Source organism: Triturus cristatus, chromosome 6 (genome assembly GCF_964204655.1).
Source record: "Triturus cristatus chromosome 6, aTriCri1.1, whole genome shotgun sequence".
NCBI classification, from domain to species: domain Eukaryota; kingdom Metazoa; phylum Chordata; class Amphibia; order Caudata; family Salamandridae; genus Triturus; species Triturus cristatus.
In genome coordinates this window covers 962,010,210-962,026,842 of record NC_140589.1, presented here as the reverse complement: position 1 = coordinate 962,026,842, position 16,633 = coordinate 962,010,210, and the positions used below count along the sequence as shown (strand labels likewise).

General features: G+C 45.5%; 1 protein-coding gene across 2 annotated transcripts in view; it reads left to right on the top strand.

The window, feature by feature from the left end:
* The window catches only part of PEX3 (peroxisomal biogenesis factor 3), a 330,616-nt gene that overhangs the window by 263,328 nt on the left and 50,655 nt on the right, over nt 1–16,633 (top strand). For both annotated transcript variants that reach the window (XM_085611666.1, XM_085611667.1), the window contains exons 9-10: nt 13,574–13,644; nt 16,058–16,180. In XM_085611666.1, the coding sequence (XP_085467792.1) occupies nt 13,574–13,644; nt 16,058–16,180 (194 nt within the window). The remainder of the gene's footprint in view (nt 1–13,573; nt 13,645–16,057; nt 16,181–16,633) is intronic.

Below are 16,633 nucleotides of genomic sequence, written 5' to 3'. Positions count from 1 at the left end.
GAGCACTGAAAGCAGCACAGCAGACACGCATTGACACGGAGAGGCAGCATCTCCACAGTAGTTCTCCGCTTACAAATGGCATCACGTAATAATGTTACTTACATTAGTTGGCACAATGTAAGCTTTGTTATTGTGATCTACCTGCATACTTGGAACAATCTATGTGTTCCTACTGAGTATATTTGCATCCACTACATATTTCTTTTTCCATCACGTGAGAGATTAATAAAAGGTAAAGAAAATGTATATTGGTAAATATAACGTATTAATTGTTCTTTCCATGCAATGGTCCGCCTTTTATTTGATTGATGTGACAAATGACAAGCACACAGGATTGATAAAATGATACTTCATTGGGAGATGTAAATATTAACTCGCACTTCTGTGTATTTCATAGAGGCTTTATGTGAGTGCATGTCTGACACCTGAAACCGATTTAAAGACTTTTTAAAGCAAATATTTTGAATAATATAATTAAAATAGAATTAAAAGTAATGTTGCACTGGCAAACCACTGTGTTTATTTGTTCTCAGATTTGCTGGTGAAATATTTTTAATTGTGATTGCCCCCAAAACACACACTTGATTTGCACTTCTATCACTGCAATAGAGTTTCTTTCGGTATGTATTTAGAAAGATAATCACACGGTTAAAAGCCTTCTTTTAAGGGAATGTTTTACAATTCAATCACATGCACTCAAAATTAAAAGTAATTTTGCACCAGCAAATCAAAATACAAAATAAATGCAAAATGTTGAAAGTATTTAAATTTTATTTGCCGGTGCTACATTACATTTCATTATGAATGCTTGGAAATTGCTTTTATGGCATACTCTTATACAAAGGCTTCACATTTCTTGATTTTGTTAGTAAACATGCACCCAATGGAGTCTTTAAATTGAAGTGATAGTGTGATTTAGCTACGTGTTTTGAAAGTCAATCACAGACACGCAAAATTACAAGTATATCATACTGATGCCGGACCTGAGTGTTGACGTACAACAATTTCCTATAAAACAGCTAAACCAACACCCTCGGAAAACAGCGTTTGGCATTTGACCTCGGTCTTTGAATGCACAGAAAATGTGTCAAGATAAGAACATGATTTACAGGCCTGTTTACGGAGGATCTTGAAGCAGCGAGTAAAAACATGAGCTCTCATGTTAAGTGCACTTTAACAAAGAAAAAAGTAGTTCCTGAAACAGATCCTAAAATGGAAGCAGTGGAGGGATAGTGCAATTTAGAGGGATAAATACAGGCACAGAAAGAGGCATTTTCAAATGCATGCCATGGACAAATGGGGAGAGAGAACATGAGAGCGACTATGGAGACAGCAAATGGGAAGCCTATGGGCAGGCTGAAGCCTACAATGTTTATGCAACATGTCTCTTCGAGACAGCGCATGCGCTGTCTAGCTGAGACCTAAAAAGGGTAGGGGAAAAAACTGTCTCAGAAATCTACAAAATACTATTAAATAACCCCCAAAGCCAGTAAACCACCTTATCATGAAAGGTTATAGCAGGTGTTGGGTTCGGAGTACACAGAAGAGGAGTGTGATGCCATATTAATTAGAAAATGCCCTACAGCCCTTATCTGTACACCTAGAGAAACATTGGTCACACTAGTGCTGTACCTGTATCATTATGTAGGTCAGATGTGCATTGGGAAAATATCCCTTCTACGCAAATTCTGTGGCACTGTCAAACTCCAAACTTTCTGGTCGAGTATTCTAGATACTTACGTCTCAATGATTAACACCAAATTCTGAGCATATACCCGTCTAGGCCTGCCAAACAGAATTTCCTACTTCACTCACTTAAGAGGAAATAGATGTCCTTAGTTCTGCTTTGAGGTAGGGAAACAGGTTATACTGTGAAGCAAAACCAACATTTAAGATCAATGCTGTTGGCAACTTTTGGGTATGGAAAAATAGCCATGGTGTTTGAGCAATGAGGGGGGGACTGCAAAACTGATTCAGGCAGTTCTTTTATTACCTATCAATAATGTGAAGAACTATCTTGCCCCAGATGAATAAGAATATCTATGATTATTCTGCCTCAGAACCCACAGCTACCATTAATAAGAGAGGAGAATGGTCAGGACAATTAGTGCTGAACATGCAACAGCCCAAGTGATATAGCAGGAATACTGGGTCATATGTACTAATATATGGTCCTTAAATACTGATTGCAGTTTGTGACAGTAAAGATGTTTAAGAACTGACATAGGTACTAATAAGTCTGTTTTTAAAAATCTGAATTGTTGTGGATTGAAATCTGATCAACCTCGTGCATAATAATGAGGTAGGTTGGAAATTCCAACTCATTACGATTCATTACCATCACAGGGACGGTAGTTTATTGCGGTCAGCAGCCCACCATGTCTGTGATTGCTTTTAAATAGAGGAATCTTTTTTATACAGTTTTCTCCAGCGTGTTTTCCCTAAAGGAAAACTGGACAAGATTTCTTTTTTCCCAACATTCACAAAAGGCAATTCACATTTTGTAAATGGTTTACCTTCCTTAATCTGTAAAGTATGAATTTTTTGGAACCAGATTTCGGTCTCAGAACATTAAAACATACTATAAGGAATCAGAATCTGCCTTGCCCTAAACATTCCCCTTCAAAATACAGAAGTGGTATAGTTTCTTAAACAGATTTAACTATTCAGATCTACTTTTCAGAATCTTTAAATGGGCTTGGTACATTCGAAAAAAAGTCTTTGTGCTCACAAACCCTCTGATTTACCGAATTATAGGATTTGTGAATGCTAAAACCCTTTGTACATATGTTATTTATAGAGCTCCACACGTGACTGATGGACGAGGGAAGGTGCATGGCAGTTGGAAGTTGCCTAATTGAAAGAGATTATTGGGTTACCATTTTCCAACACTTTCCTCCTTTCGTCGGTGGGTGTGGGAGTTTATGTACACCACAAATGGCAATTAAAAGGATTGAGCCATAAAGTGAAGTGTTGGGCGTGTACTTGAGTGTCCCTTCACCTCAGCACTTCCACTGATGTGGTGTTATGAAGCTATGCCCCTTCCCTGACTTTGGACATGCTGGTTGTGCCTCTCCTTCCTACCACTTTGCACTGTTAATGGGCCTCGAAGGTAGAGGATGGGGTTAGACTGGCATTGGGCCAAGAGACCAGCCCTCTTCTCAATCAGTGGCCCAGGAAGGTTGCAGTGTGTGCCTGACAATATGTTTGAAAGAGCCGGAGCTTGATTACCCTGTTCCTTACCTCGCAGGTCATTAGCAGTCTGGCCTTGCCCTCACCTTACTGAAAACCCGCAGGGGGGGACGGACTTTCCCTGATTATCGGAGGGTTAGGAGTTCGGAAAACTGGGGTGGACTACTACCTACCCATCAGACCATCTGACTGTAAAGCCCCAGTCCCCTTCCCTCTGGGGTTCTCGTTACTGTCAGTTGCCCAAGTCGCAGTTAACCATACTGCTAATGTACTAGTAGGGTTTATGGTAGTTCAAAAGGGTACTGGCTTTAAATATTAATACTTTTTAATAGCCTGAATAATTATTCACTGTTTATCCGATACTATGCGTTGCTTTTAAGGTAGGGACTTCTCACAACAGATTCCTCACTTTAAAATAATCCACAAGCTTCAGGCTGGATCTGGAAGATTTTTCTCTAATCTTCCTGCTCGCGCTGGTAGGTGGTGTCAATCGGCTGCATCCGCTGTGAAAGTGACGTGCGCAGTGCCTATATCGGCGTCACCCCGGCTCACTGATGTCAGTTCTTTCCTTTCCACGCCAGATAGCGCTGATCCAAATTCAGCTACCCTCGGTCATTTTTTGACTGCCTTTTTTTGTCCACTCTTTTTGAGAGATGTTTCTTTTGGTGTGAGGATGTCCTCCAAGAAACCGGCGGGTTTGGAGTCACTTGGTGTGTTTGTGATGCTTAGAGCTGACCACGACCACAAGACCTGTGAGGAGTGCCACACCATACATCCGAAGGCACTGAGGTATCGATTCCTTAAGCTCTTTTTCACCCAACATCTGACAACCCTGTGACGCTCATGAGCCAGGTACTGCGGAAAGTTCCGGGATTGTTTGCGGAGCTGCACCTGGAAATCCTTATCGCAATCCAAAGTAGTCAGCGAAGTCCCCCAAACATAAAAAACCCAAGAAGTCGAAGAGGTCTTTGACTTCACTGTGCCTGTCAAAGCCACCGGAAGAGGTGCAGGAGCATCAGCACTCTAGGCCTCGTGCTTTGGCAGGTTTGCGCCACGCTTCCCTGGTTTTCCAGGACCCGGAGTGACCCCACCCAGCTCTGAGTATTTTATGAGGCCATGGTTCTCCTATTGGGCAGCCTGACACCTCTGGAGCTCCTTTGGAACCCAAAGGTTTTGGAGGGCCCCCCACTGGATCCCTGCTGGCGAGTTCACCCTCTGCTCCAGTTGGGCCCCATGAATCCCCTGCTGGATCCACAGTGGAGCTGCCAGTGAGACAGACACCTTCCTCTGCGCCCACTCCAGTGCCAACGCCAATGATGCCATCCCGACTCTGACATGGAGCCTGATGGGCATCACAGACGCTGGTTCCTGTGCCAATCTGGACCATGCTCTCTCAATTAGAGCCAGTGCTTTTACTCTTGATGGGCCTGGAGAGGGAGATGAACTGGAGGGTCTGAGGACCCTTATGTTTACTAGCATCCCTTAGATGAGGAGCACAACTGGTATGAGGAACTGGCGGAGGCCAGTGGACTAAACTCCTCACCTGACACTGGCTTGGTCTTTTCTCCTACAGTGGTGTCGGAAGAGGGAGCATCTTTTGCTGTGGTGATACATAGGTCAGCTGAGGTCTTGGACTTTCAGCTACCCACAGTTCAGTCAAGACAAAGGTTTTGACAGAGTTGCTTCAGCTGGGAGTCACCCCCTCTGAAACCTTGCTCCCATTTAATGATGCCCTTAATGACGTCCTACTCGGGCCTGGTCGAAGCCGTGCACAGGGGCTCCTGTGCATAGTACAATTGCCTGCCACTATCGCCCTGCTCCTGGAACCCTAGTTGCCTTACCCAGCACCCCACCCCAGAGAGCTTGGTAGTCCAAGCCTCCACTTCTAGGATCAGCCCCTGCAAGTCTCCTACCACTTCACTGGGTAAGGAATCCAAAAGACTGTATACCTTTGGAAAGAGAAAGTTCTCTTCCTCCAGCCTTGCACTGCTGTCGGTGAACACTGTGTGCCTTTTGCACTGATATTCCCATATGAACTGGGATTTGGATGCACAAGTGCTGCCCATGGTCTCGGCGAGGCCTGAGCCATACTCTTCCAAGACATTGCTTACAAGAGAGATGCAGCAAAGTTTGCCATACGATATGGGCTTGAGACGACCAACTCGTTGGGAAGAGCGATTTCCTCATCTATGAACCTGCAACGCCACATCTAGCTGAGAACAAGTGGGTTTTTAGGGGATGTCCAAGCCTTGCTTAAGGACATGCATTTTGAGGGCCCTCATCTCTTTGAAGAGAAAGTGGACTCCGTGCTCGAGCGCTTTAAGGTCAGCAGAACTACGATCAGGACCTTGGGCTTGTCTGTGGCCCCTTGTCACCATTAGTCCGCTTGCCACACTTGGAAGGGGTCTCTAACCGAGTCCATACTCTTCTAACCACCACGAGACGTGGGTCCCATAAACCATGTGGGAAGGTAGCTGTAGGTCGAGTCAGTCCACCACCCTCCAGCAGTCGTAGCCTCCAAACACCTTTAGTTTGTCCAACCCTCAAGGGCATCCAGTGGCCATTCCCTGGTAGTTCAACACCTGGTGGGTTCGCTGAACACCAGGGTGGACAAACTCAGCTGAAGATGTCTAGTGGATCACGAATGGCATCTCCCTTCAGAGATGGTGCAAGGACTTTCAGCAGTGGCGAGAGCCTTGGGTAGATCTGTTCGTCACTTTCGAGAATGCATACTGTCAGCAGTTTAGCTCGCTGGAGTTTCCAAGGCTACTCTCACTCAATTACTCTTTTTGTTTCAAGTGGAGCTCTGGGCTCCTGTACGCCCTCCTGCCAATACCACTCCTGCCCAGAATTCTCAAGAAGATCAAGAACGACCGGAGCCAAGTTATACTTGTGGCTCTGGATTAGGTACAGAGAGTCTGGCATCCCAATCTGTTGACGCTGACCATCGGCCCTCCGATCAGGCTGCCCCTTCAAGAAGATCTTCTGTTTCAGCGATAGGGGACGGTTTTGCACACAAACCAGTGCCCTCTTCACCTTCATGCGTGGATATTAAGCGCCGACAATTGACCACTTTCGAGATTCCTTACGAAGTCTGTGTTATTCTGGTAGCAAGGTGTCCCTCTACGAAGTCGGTGTACTCCTGCCCTTGAGAAGATAAGGGCATGGTGTGATTCCCACAACATCGAACACCAACCCCTCTACCTTCTGCACCTCTGTTCAATGTTCTTCTATTTGCTCTTTCTTTTGCCCAGCAGGACTTTACTCTGGGCACAGTAAAGGTTATCTTTCAGTTATTTTAACTTTTCTGCAGTTGTCAGATTTATCTTCTTTATTTAAGTCTCCTGTTGTGGCAAGTTTCTTAAAGGTTTGCAGCAAAGATTCCCCCCGCCACTAGGCCATTCATCAATCCTCAGTGGAATCAATCGTGTTCTCACCTTCTTGATGGGGCACCCTTTGACCCTCTGCACAATTGCCCTCTTAGGCTCTTGAACATCAAAACTGCCTTTATAGTAGCCATAACATCAGCCAGGAGGATCAGCGATTATCAAGCCTTCTCAGCTCACCCTTCTTATACCACCTTCTACCCAGAAATGCTGGTCCTCCGGACACGTGCCTCCTTCTTTGCGAAGGTTGTGACTTCCTTCCATGTAGACCAAAACATCACCCTGCCTACTTTCTTTACTCTGTCTCGGAGAGGTTCTGCCTAGATGTAAATTTGGCTTTGCAGTCTCACCTCTGGTGAGGCGTTGCTTGAATATCTATTCCAAGGTAAGGAATCTGGGGCTAGAAGTTGTCTCTATCAGGGTAACAAGTTAGTTACCTTTGGTAACGCCTTATCTAGTAAAGACTGCCTAGCTGCAGGTTCTTTATTCACCCTTTCATCCTCCCTGCAAGCCGATTAACACCCTTTTCAGGGCCGCAGTTTTTCCACACCAGTGGTCAGTTCTCATCGTGGCTCCCCCTTCCTGGAGTGGAAAGTCACGAAAGAAACTGACATCAGCACGCCGAGGTGGCGCCTATATAGGTCCCAATCTTGTCACTTCTGGCACGGATGCCGCCAACATGGAGTCGAACAATTCCACCTATCGGCGCATAGGGGTACTGCTTAAAAATCTTCTGGATCCAGTCTGATGCCTGGGGATTATTCTAAGGTAAGAAATCTATGGATAGAGAGTTTCTACCAGATAAGGCATTACCAAAGGTAAGTAACGTGTTCTTCTTCGCTTTATATTTTTCTATTAGGGACTTGAGGTGTTTGGGCACACTTTAGCAAAGCATGATCCGGAGACCCGCTCAGGTCAGTTCACTATGTTGAATAACTTTATTCGATATAAAATATCATAAAAGTATGTACATAGACAATCCATCATCCTAAGAATCCTTCATGATACAGCATATGGTATTAAAAAAGATGATAAAAAGGTGAAATATATACAGATAAAAAGCCATTAAAAAAGCACATCATGTTGTAATAAAAACAAATGCTCATAGATCTCCAGTGGCCGAACTCTTTTGAGGTCTTAGCAGTTTAGTTCGTATCAGCCAGGCACACCCCAGAAAATTGGCTACCCCACAGACCACCACCAGGGAAGAGGCATCGGTTAAAAGAAAACGAAGCGCCACCCTATAGTTCACGAAGCCCAAATTTCAACAGATGGGGCTGAGCCACTTCCTCCTTGCCGCCCTGTAGACTGGGCAAGCAAAGAGGAAGTGGGGAACAGATTCGCTTGGGGCAGAACACCCGGGACAGTTGGCAGATGTTAAAGTCTGGCAGTTCCAACCTGCTACCAAGGCGTTGAGCGGGAGGGTCCCAAACCTAAGCTTCATGTATAGTGTTCTGTCTCGTGGACATTGTATGTAATCCAAATATTGCTCGGATTTGGCCGCCATTTTATGCTTCAGAAACTGGTTTGTAAGGCTACCTCGGTTGGGATTTCTAGCTTCCTCTCCCTTCACCCAGTCCCAGTAGGCTCTTTTGATGATTTGCTTTTCAGGTGGGGTCTGATTGAGCCATGCCTCCCCGTAACCAATGTCTGTAACCATCCGCTTTAATTTGCAGATCCATTTGATCTTGTTATCTGTGTTTAGATTAATAATCTCAGTCAGGGCATCAGCATAACTAGCCAATTCAGGGGTGCGTCTCAGGCGGACCCAGAAGAGCAATGGGCGTAATCTTGCTATATCCCTGATGGAGCGTTTACCCAGGTCCAAACGAAGTGGTAACAAAGGGGTGGAAGGGGAGGGAGACCAGTCCTCTTAGAAAATGATTCTCAGATTTCTCCAGGTCGCTAGTATTCTCGAACCCCCATAGCTCCGAACCATATAGTGCTGAGTGTAGAGCCTTCCCATCGTATATCTCGAGGGCTGCCACTACTGGTCTGCTAAAAGAGAGCCGCTGTTTTCTTAGTATAGCGCCCGCCACCCTCTTGTGATTAAGAATCATTTTGGTTAGATGTCCATTCCATTTCATCGTCTTAGTGATCCTGATGCCTAGATAATCGAAGGAATCTACGATGTCTAGTGGCATTCCATTAAGTGAGAAGCCATTCCTAAATCGTTTAGATGGTGATAGTCCTTAGTTTTGTTTTGGAGGTATTAATTACTAAACCCCGTGCATCACAAAACTGGCTAAACCTGACAAGCAACTTTTGGAGGCCACTTGGGCTTTTTGACATCAAGAGGGTGTCGTCGGCAAAAAGGAGGGTGGGAGTTTTCTCCCCTGCCAGGGCTGGGGCATCTGTTGGATCCTCTCTCAAGTGGTCAACCACCCCATTTATGAAGAGGGAGAACAGGGTTGGAGCCAGCATACAGCCCTGGCGGACTCCCCTGTCAACCGCCACCCTATCTGTCAACTGACCCTGATTGCCCCACCTGATTTTTGCGTAGTTCCCCTCATGGAGGCGCCTGACAATATCAAGGATCAGAGGTGGAAAGCCCAGATCGAACAGCACCGACCAGAGTTTGGAATGAGGGACCAGGTAAGATATAGGCTGCCTTTCCCAATGACAACTACTTTCCAGTAGATCATGAAAAACCGGAAGACCTGGTCCATCGTGCCCACCCTATGTCTAAAGCCTGCCTGGAAGTGTGAAAGCACATTAGCTTCATCCATCCAAGTCCTGACCCTCATAAGGAGGACCCTACCAACCACCTTCTGTATTACGTCGATTAGACTTATCGGCCTGTAGTTGGCAGGATCCTCCCTACTACCCTTCTTAAATATGGCTACCACTTCGGCGCCTTTCCAGGAATCCGGGACGGGATGGCCTCTAGCAATTAAATTCAATATGAGCAGAATAAAATCGGCCCATAGTTGTGCATCGTGGAGAAGGAGATCGCCGGGAATGCCATCAGGGCCTGCCGCCTTCCCAGATGATAGCCCTGTAATGGCAGAGGAGACCTCATTAAGCTTAAAGCGATCGAGTGCACTGTCAGATGCGGGGCGCACTTCTGAAGAGGGGTCCTCAAAGAGTAGGGGGGGCTTATTGCCATTGGATTGAGAATGGCTGTTAGCCTCACTGTACAAGCCAGTGAAGTGTGCATGCCACTGTTGAGCCGGGATGTGATTGGGGATCGGATCGTCACCCATACGGCTGCCTTTGTCGATGAGTCCCCAAAACAGCGTGGCGTCTTTCAGGAGGGAGGCAGATTTAATCTCCTGCCAATGCGCTTCTTCCCAGATACGCTTAGCTAGCTCGATTGTCCTTGCGTACTCTTTCCTAGCGTATCTAACAAGAGACCTATTATTACTTTGAAGGGCTACAGTTAACATACGTCTCTTCTCCCTGCATGCCCTTGAATACCACAAATTCGAGGGCCTGGGAAATATTTTGTACGTGCGGGGCTCCGGTATGGTAAAGAGCAAACCCATGTTTTTTCAATGAAATCTGGATAGTGTTTTGTGAGGAGAGAATTCTGCACATCCATAAGGGGCTCTTGGGGTAGATCGAGCTCCAAAGACAACTGCTCTACCAAGACTCTTGTTTTGCATATCCTCATCATGTGAGACCCTGTGCCACTTTAGGCGTCGATTACAACAAGAAGGCACTACCTCTTTTGTAGACAATTTTGTTACATTGGCGGGTTTGGAAGCTGACCAGATGTTGCTTATATGCATGCAAAGGGGATTGTGGTCGCTATCCTGGGTTGGTAGGATTTCCATATCCTCTAAAACATGCCAGAGTCGTATATCTAACAGAATGTAGTCTATCCTTGACGGGCAGCTGGGTCTATTATATGTATTGGCCCCGCACAAGTCAGAGCGTGTTCTGCCATTTACGGCTCTGAGGTTATGCTCCAGTGAGAGGGCACTCAGTTGTATAGCCCTTTGAGTCCACTTCTTGATTGGGGTTAGACTAAGGGGGGGGATAGCGAATTTAGTGTCCTGCTCACCAGTGCCCAGAACATCCACAGTACAAAGAGGTTCGTAAGTACAATTAAAATCCCCAGCCACTATGGCAACTGAGTTGGGGTTAATGTTGGACAACTCTCTCTCTAGAATTGCTATGGTTGATGAGAGTTGTGCCCCGGGTGACCCTCTAGCATATACGTTGAATATTTCCAAATTGAAACCTTTTTTAGGGCCTTTCACCGACAAATGTAGAATATCGTTTGAGGGGGTAGTGTGGATGGCTGTAGACCAGTTTAGAGAGATGTGTAACCAGATATGAAGCCCCCCCGCTGGTCGGCCTTTCCCTGATCTGGAGGCTGGGATAAAATAGGTGGTGAACCCGGGCTTGTTGAGGGGTACCAGACTCCAAGTTTCTTGAAACAAGCAGATATCTTGGCCATCTATAAATGTGTTCCACTCTGGGAGCAGCAGTTTTTTATATAGGCCGGCAATATTCCAAGAAAGGAACCTTAGTGACCCTTGGAAATTGGCCACAGTTCCAATACCTCCCGCGCTGGAATGACTGTTATAGTCAACCAGTAAGCTCCCCCGCTCCGCTTGCTCTTCCCCCCCTAAGGTTTGGGCAGGAGGCTATATCCTCTTTTCTCCCCATCTTCTTATTGTCACCGGGGGCAGAAAATGGAGTGTTGTCCAGTCAATCTACTCTACTTAGACCGGTCTCTATTCCTTCCTCATCTTGTGACCATAGTGGAAAATTACGAAATTGAATTCCCGAAATTCCTGGCGGAGAGGTACGAAATTCGAGTGCCACCAGATTCTCGGCAATTTCAGCGTTAAATACCTTAATCTCATTGCAATCTGTCCTTGAGCCAACTTTTTTAATCCTTGTTACTTTTGCCACATCCTCCCTTATAACCGACCTGCATCCCCTCACGTGTCTTGTCCAGTGAATTACTTTGTTGTGTAGCGATTCTTGGCTTTCGTAGCTGTGAGGGCTCGTAAGCTTAGGGACCTTGGTCATATAAATTGTAGAAATGGGGCCCCTTGTGGGTGTATTGCCCCTAATGGGCCCCAAATAAGGCCGAACGGATTGCTCTTCCCTGATCATAGCAGTACTGAGTAGTTTGGCTCCAAGAAGGGACCGGTCTGGTACACTACTTCTACTGCCCATTCCAAGACCCACGTCAGGATGTGAGTTAGATTGCCTGTGGGGGATAGGAGTAACAGAGGGAAACCAGGCTTGGGGCACTTTACCTAGCGCTTGTCCACGCCCAACCTCCTCAGAGCTCTTTCCCCTCAATTCCCGGCTTAGGCTTGTGCTAGTCGGTATGGGGGGGGGTGTGGGGGGAGGACTGAGCCGAAAGGCCTATTCCCAAGCAAATCCACCTTCTCCCTTAACAAAGCCAATTCCCTTTCAAGAAGTTCCACTCTGTCGGAGGGCGTCATTCTGAGGGCCACATAGACTGCATGGCGATGGACTGGCTGGGGGCTTAGCCGTCCCTGCTTTGCTAGGGGTGGAAGTTAAACTATTCTCTACACAGGGATCTAAAACAGCATACCTATTTGAACAGGGTAGTTGGACAGACATGTATTCACTAGAAGCTTTTGTAGAGACACTTGGAACTACCTTTTTTGTGGGGATGGAGGCCCAGAAATGCCCTCCACAAGACTATGTGTCTCATAAGTGGCAGAATTTTTAGGTGGTTTTTTATCAAACATTGCTGGGAAAACTCTGTCATGTGGATGAGCCAATACTGACACTTCCACAGGCCGGTTCCCATCAGCATCTGAAAAAGAGTCAATACTGGTACCCAAGATGTCCTCACATTCATTCACGATGCCCTCAATCCTTGTTAGGACACAGTTGCTGGCGGCGTGGGAAACTTTTTTAGATTTTCTCCCTCTTTTGCTTAGGAGTGGGCCCCCACCCTCAGTTAGCTTCCTCTTTCCCATTATAGTTAGTCCACTGTCCACTGTTCCACGGGGTATATACAAAGTCACAATTGACAGCAGAAGTGGTTTAGCTGTATGCCTGGACCAGGGTAAAACAACAGTACTTACAGAACAATGCTCGTAAATCAGGTGACAGAGGGATTGCCCAGCCCGGCCTCCTTCGGCCTCTGACGGGCAAGGACGGGCACGCCCTTGGCCCGGGCTTCACCCGGGCGTGGCCTGCGCACGTCCCACGCCGCGGTCACCGTTGGCGCGTTTTAAGTGCTGGGATACTGCTGGCACCTCCCTCCTGGGAGCGGAGCACTCTGGGGCTTGGAGTCCCCACAACAAAGTTTGGGCAAAGGCAAGGCGCGTCCCGCGCCGCGGTCACCGTTGGCACGTTTTAAGCGCTGGGATACTGCTGGCACCTCCCTCCTGGGAGCGGAGCACTCTGGGGCTTGGAGTCCCCACAACAAAGTTCAGGCAAAGGCAAGGCGCGTCCCGCGGTCACCGTTGGCGCGTTTTAAGCGCTGGGATACTGCTGGCACCTCTCTCCTGGGAGCGGAGCACTCTGGGGCTTGGAGCCCCCACAACAAAGTTCGGGCAAAGGCAACGCGCGTCAGTTCACTATGTAAATGTAAAATTATTTGGGACTCAGCTGTACTATGCAGTCACGCAGCTGTTTGTTAAAGTTCAAAATCTAGAAATAAGACCTATTTGGGGAGAGTGGTGTAAATGTAATCTCCTCTTTCCCTGGTATTTTTTACCTCCTTTTAGCATGTGACCAGTAAAAACTGAACTCTTTCAGAATGCTAAATTGTAAAATCTATGTCCCCATAAATAATTTCCATTGTTTGTTAAATTGTAATTGCTGTCTTATTTCTGAGAGTAGTTGGTTTTCTCTAAGGCTGGTAGTTAACATTACTGCACTGCCCAGTCTATCCCAGCTGTGCCGAGTCCATAGGCATTATAAAGCTGTGACTTCTTTAGTCTAGGAAACACCCAAGCTCAGTGGTCTTTATATATGAAAACCGCAAAGTATTTATTTGCATTGTGAATATGTACTAATCACCTGGCATACCTTTTGTTTTATAGGCATGTGGACTAACGGAAAAAGACTTTACTACAATAAAACTGATAAATGAAACCCGCGACATGTTGGAAAGGTATGACCAGCACTTGCAAAATGCAATACTCAAATACATCCAGTGGGGAGTTTAGCTACACATTTAAATTCCTACCACTGATCCACCACACACACATTCCACAGTCCTGTGATTCAAACACTGTTTGGAAATCTGAAATAATTTCCGTTAGCATAAGCTGAAGCCATCTTGGTTGTGGCATCCATTTTGTTAGCTATGTAATTCTTCCTGTCTTCACTGTTGCTAGCTCTTCTATTCTGCTTGTGTCATCAGCTTTAGTTAACTCCTTCTGTACTGAGCCAAAGCAATGTATGTGCTGAGAAAAGGCCTGTAGCTGCTAAAATGCACCTGGTTAATGATGTAACTGTCAATCATTTGTGCTGTTGTAAGCAGTTTAGTTCTCCCTCCCACTTTGCTGACTAAGTGATTACCCATCTGCCCATGTCTGGCTGCAACTATTCCTGTGTAGGCTTGTACCTTCTATTTGTAACCACATGCTTACTCTGCAACAAACTCTCTATATAAGCACCATGGTCTGTGTATTCAGTGTACTACCTCAGGTAGCACTTGAGAGTGCTGTGTGGATATAGTCCCACTCATGAGTGATTAATAAACTTGTAATTTGAATTCCAGCTTCAGTGCCAATCTCTATTTTGTTGGTCTACGGACCCGTGGACAGAGAAGGGTGACCCCTGCACCTGTGTGCCCATTAAAAGGCACATTTCCACAACTGTCCCTCTGACCGACATCTGCTTTAATTAATGAGTTTGCTACTTGTTCTCACATTTATTGCTTCAGTGCTCATCAAACCCACAAAGTGCTGGTTAGTTTGCCTGAAATGAGGTTACTTTTAGCGACATCAAACTTTCCTTCTGGCTCTTCAAATTATGGATATATGGACTCTGAATTTGTCTCCAGAAATACTTGAAGTCAGCCCTGAAAAGGATATTGTTCTAGCCCAACTTGCACCGAACGTGTTCACCCAATGCTATTGACGCCACATAACCTACTGTGCCTCCGAGATAGAGCAAATAAAGGGCCAGTAACACTAAGTGTCCCCAACACATTTTTGTCAGAAGCTGCCGTTGCACCTCACAATCCCTGGTCTCTACAGAGCTGGTGCATCCCCAACAATACAGTACCAGATGTCTCATGAAGCCCCTCTTCTCTGACCTGGCAAAGAAACAAATGGACCCAATCTCTTTAGCATCTCCATGAACAATGGCAAAAAATGTATCTGCTGTTAATTTTTCCCACTACAAACCATATTCCCTGCACACAAATATGTAATCCCTCCTGCAGCTTCCACGTTCCACACAAAACTAAAGTAGTTGTCTCTCATATCCTACTCTTGTTAAGATATGCTAACATCTTACAAGAGTGTGTACTCTTCAAATGGTCTCCTAGACTACCAGCCTCTCTTTTTCTTATATCACTAGTTCAACTAGGTATTTTGGGTCAGTAGACGGTCTTCCATGGTGTTCAACTTCATTTCCCCTGTTGTCTCCTAATCTGTCACCTTCTCTCCATCTCTCTCTCTCTCTCTCTCTCTCTCTCTCTCTCTCTCTATCTCTCTCTCTCTATGTATTCCACCTTTTCTCTGCTTCTCTCCTGCCTCTCTGTCTATGCCCACCCTTTACTCATGTTCAGATGTTCTCCTTCTAGCATTTACTGCAAAACTCCCATCTGCTGTATTTTAGTACTGCAGAATGGCATGTAGACAACGCGTTTCCACCGACTGTCCCATGCATCCTGGGCAATTGACTAACAAAGATTAAACATCTTTTCAGGATCTTAATTGCCGGGGCTGCACTGTATGGGGTTGCATTAGGATGGGAGTCTAATTAAGAAAGGCTAACTGCTTGGAAAGTCATAATTGTCATTAGAACATAATCATATTTTATAACCGATAAAAAGCTTCTTGTTTTAAGCACTTGCTGATAGGGAGCTGCAAAGAGTAGGAAAGCTCAGATGCTCTCAAATTGCAAAGCGAAGAAGAAATGCAGACCACTGAGAGCATCTCCTTTAAAAACAGCACGCTCCATGATTTACACAGCCTAACGTTCTCCCTCTGATTTTACCCAACCTCAAGAGCTGGGTGACAAAGCCCATTTTTACGCCTTTCAGAAGATCATGAAAACATCAGTTGGTTTTCTATGGAAAATTGACACTCTGGCTCTGGGATTCTGTACAAATGTAATTGAGTCACAAGAGGCGACTAAATGTTTGTTTTGGGGGGGTTAGCTTTAAATGGAAAAGTCTACCTCTTGCATGTACTCACCATCATACTGTATGAAATGCAAAGAGGAAAAATAGGTTTAGTTGAAGATTACAGGTTATTCTTCACTTCGCTTTAGCTATTTGTATACATGTTGCTTGCAAATTCAGTACATTTCAACTGAAAATATGTAGCTGAACCTCCCTTTTTCTACAGTCCAGATTTCAGCATGGTTTTGAATACTTGTATAAACAGAGGATTCAGTTGCCTTCTAGACAACGTGGCCGAGTTTTTCAGACCAACTGAACAGGACTTCAGTCAGAAAAGCTGCGTGAATAGGTAAATGCTTCTTGGAGGACTATGTTCTTAATACATTTTGTATATATTTGTATAATTATAAAGTGCCTGGCTACATATTTTTTCCATTTGAGCACTATAGCTGACACTCTGTTCATGAACCATGCATTAATGTTTATGTATTCTCTCTCATGTTATGAATTATTTTTTCCATCAGCCTGCTACTGACATTCCTTGGTCGTTGTTTTATTCAGTCGTCCAATTCCTTTCAATACCACAGATCGCACTTTTGGTCACTACTGTTTAATGTCTAAATGTCTATTTTAATATAACATCAGGCATATTACCTTGCAACTTCTTCAAGATGCAATGTTGCAGATATGATTTGAGTTGGTGTTGCATGAATGGGTAAAAGTAATAGAGGAAAGTATGCCTTCTTGCCCGGTATACCAATGCGTTGTGGGGCACGGTCCAAACGTTGCTGTTGCACATACC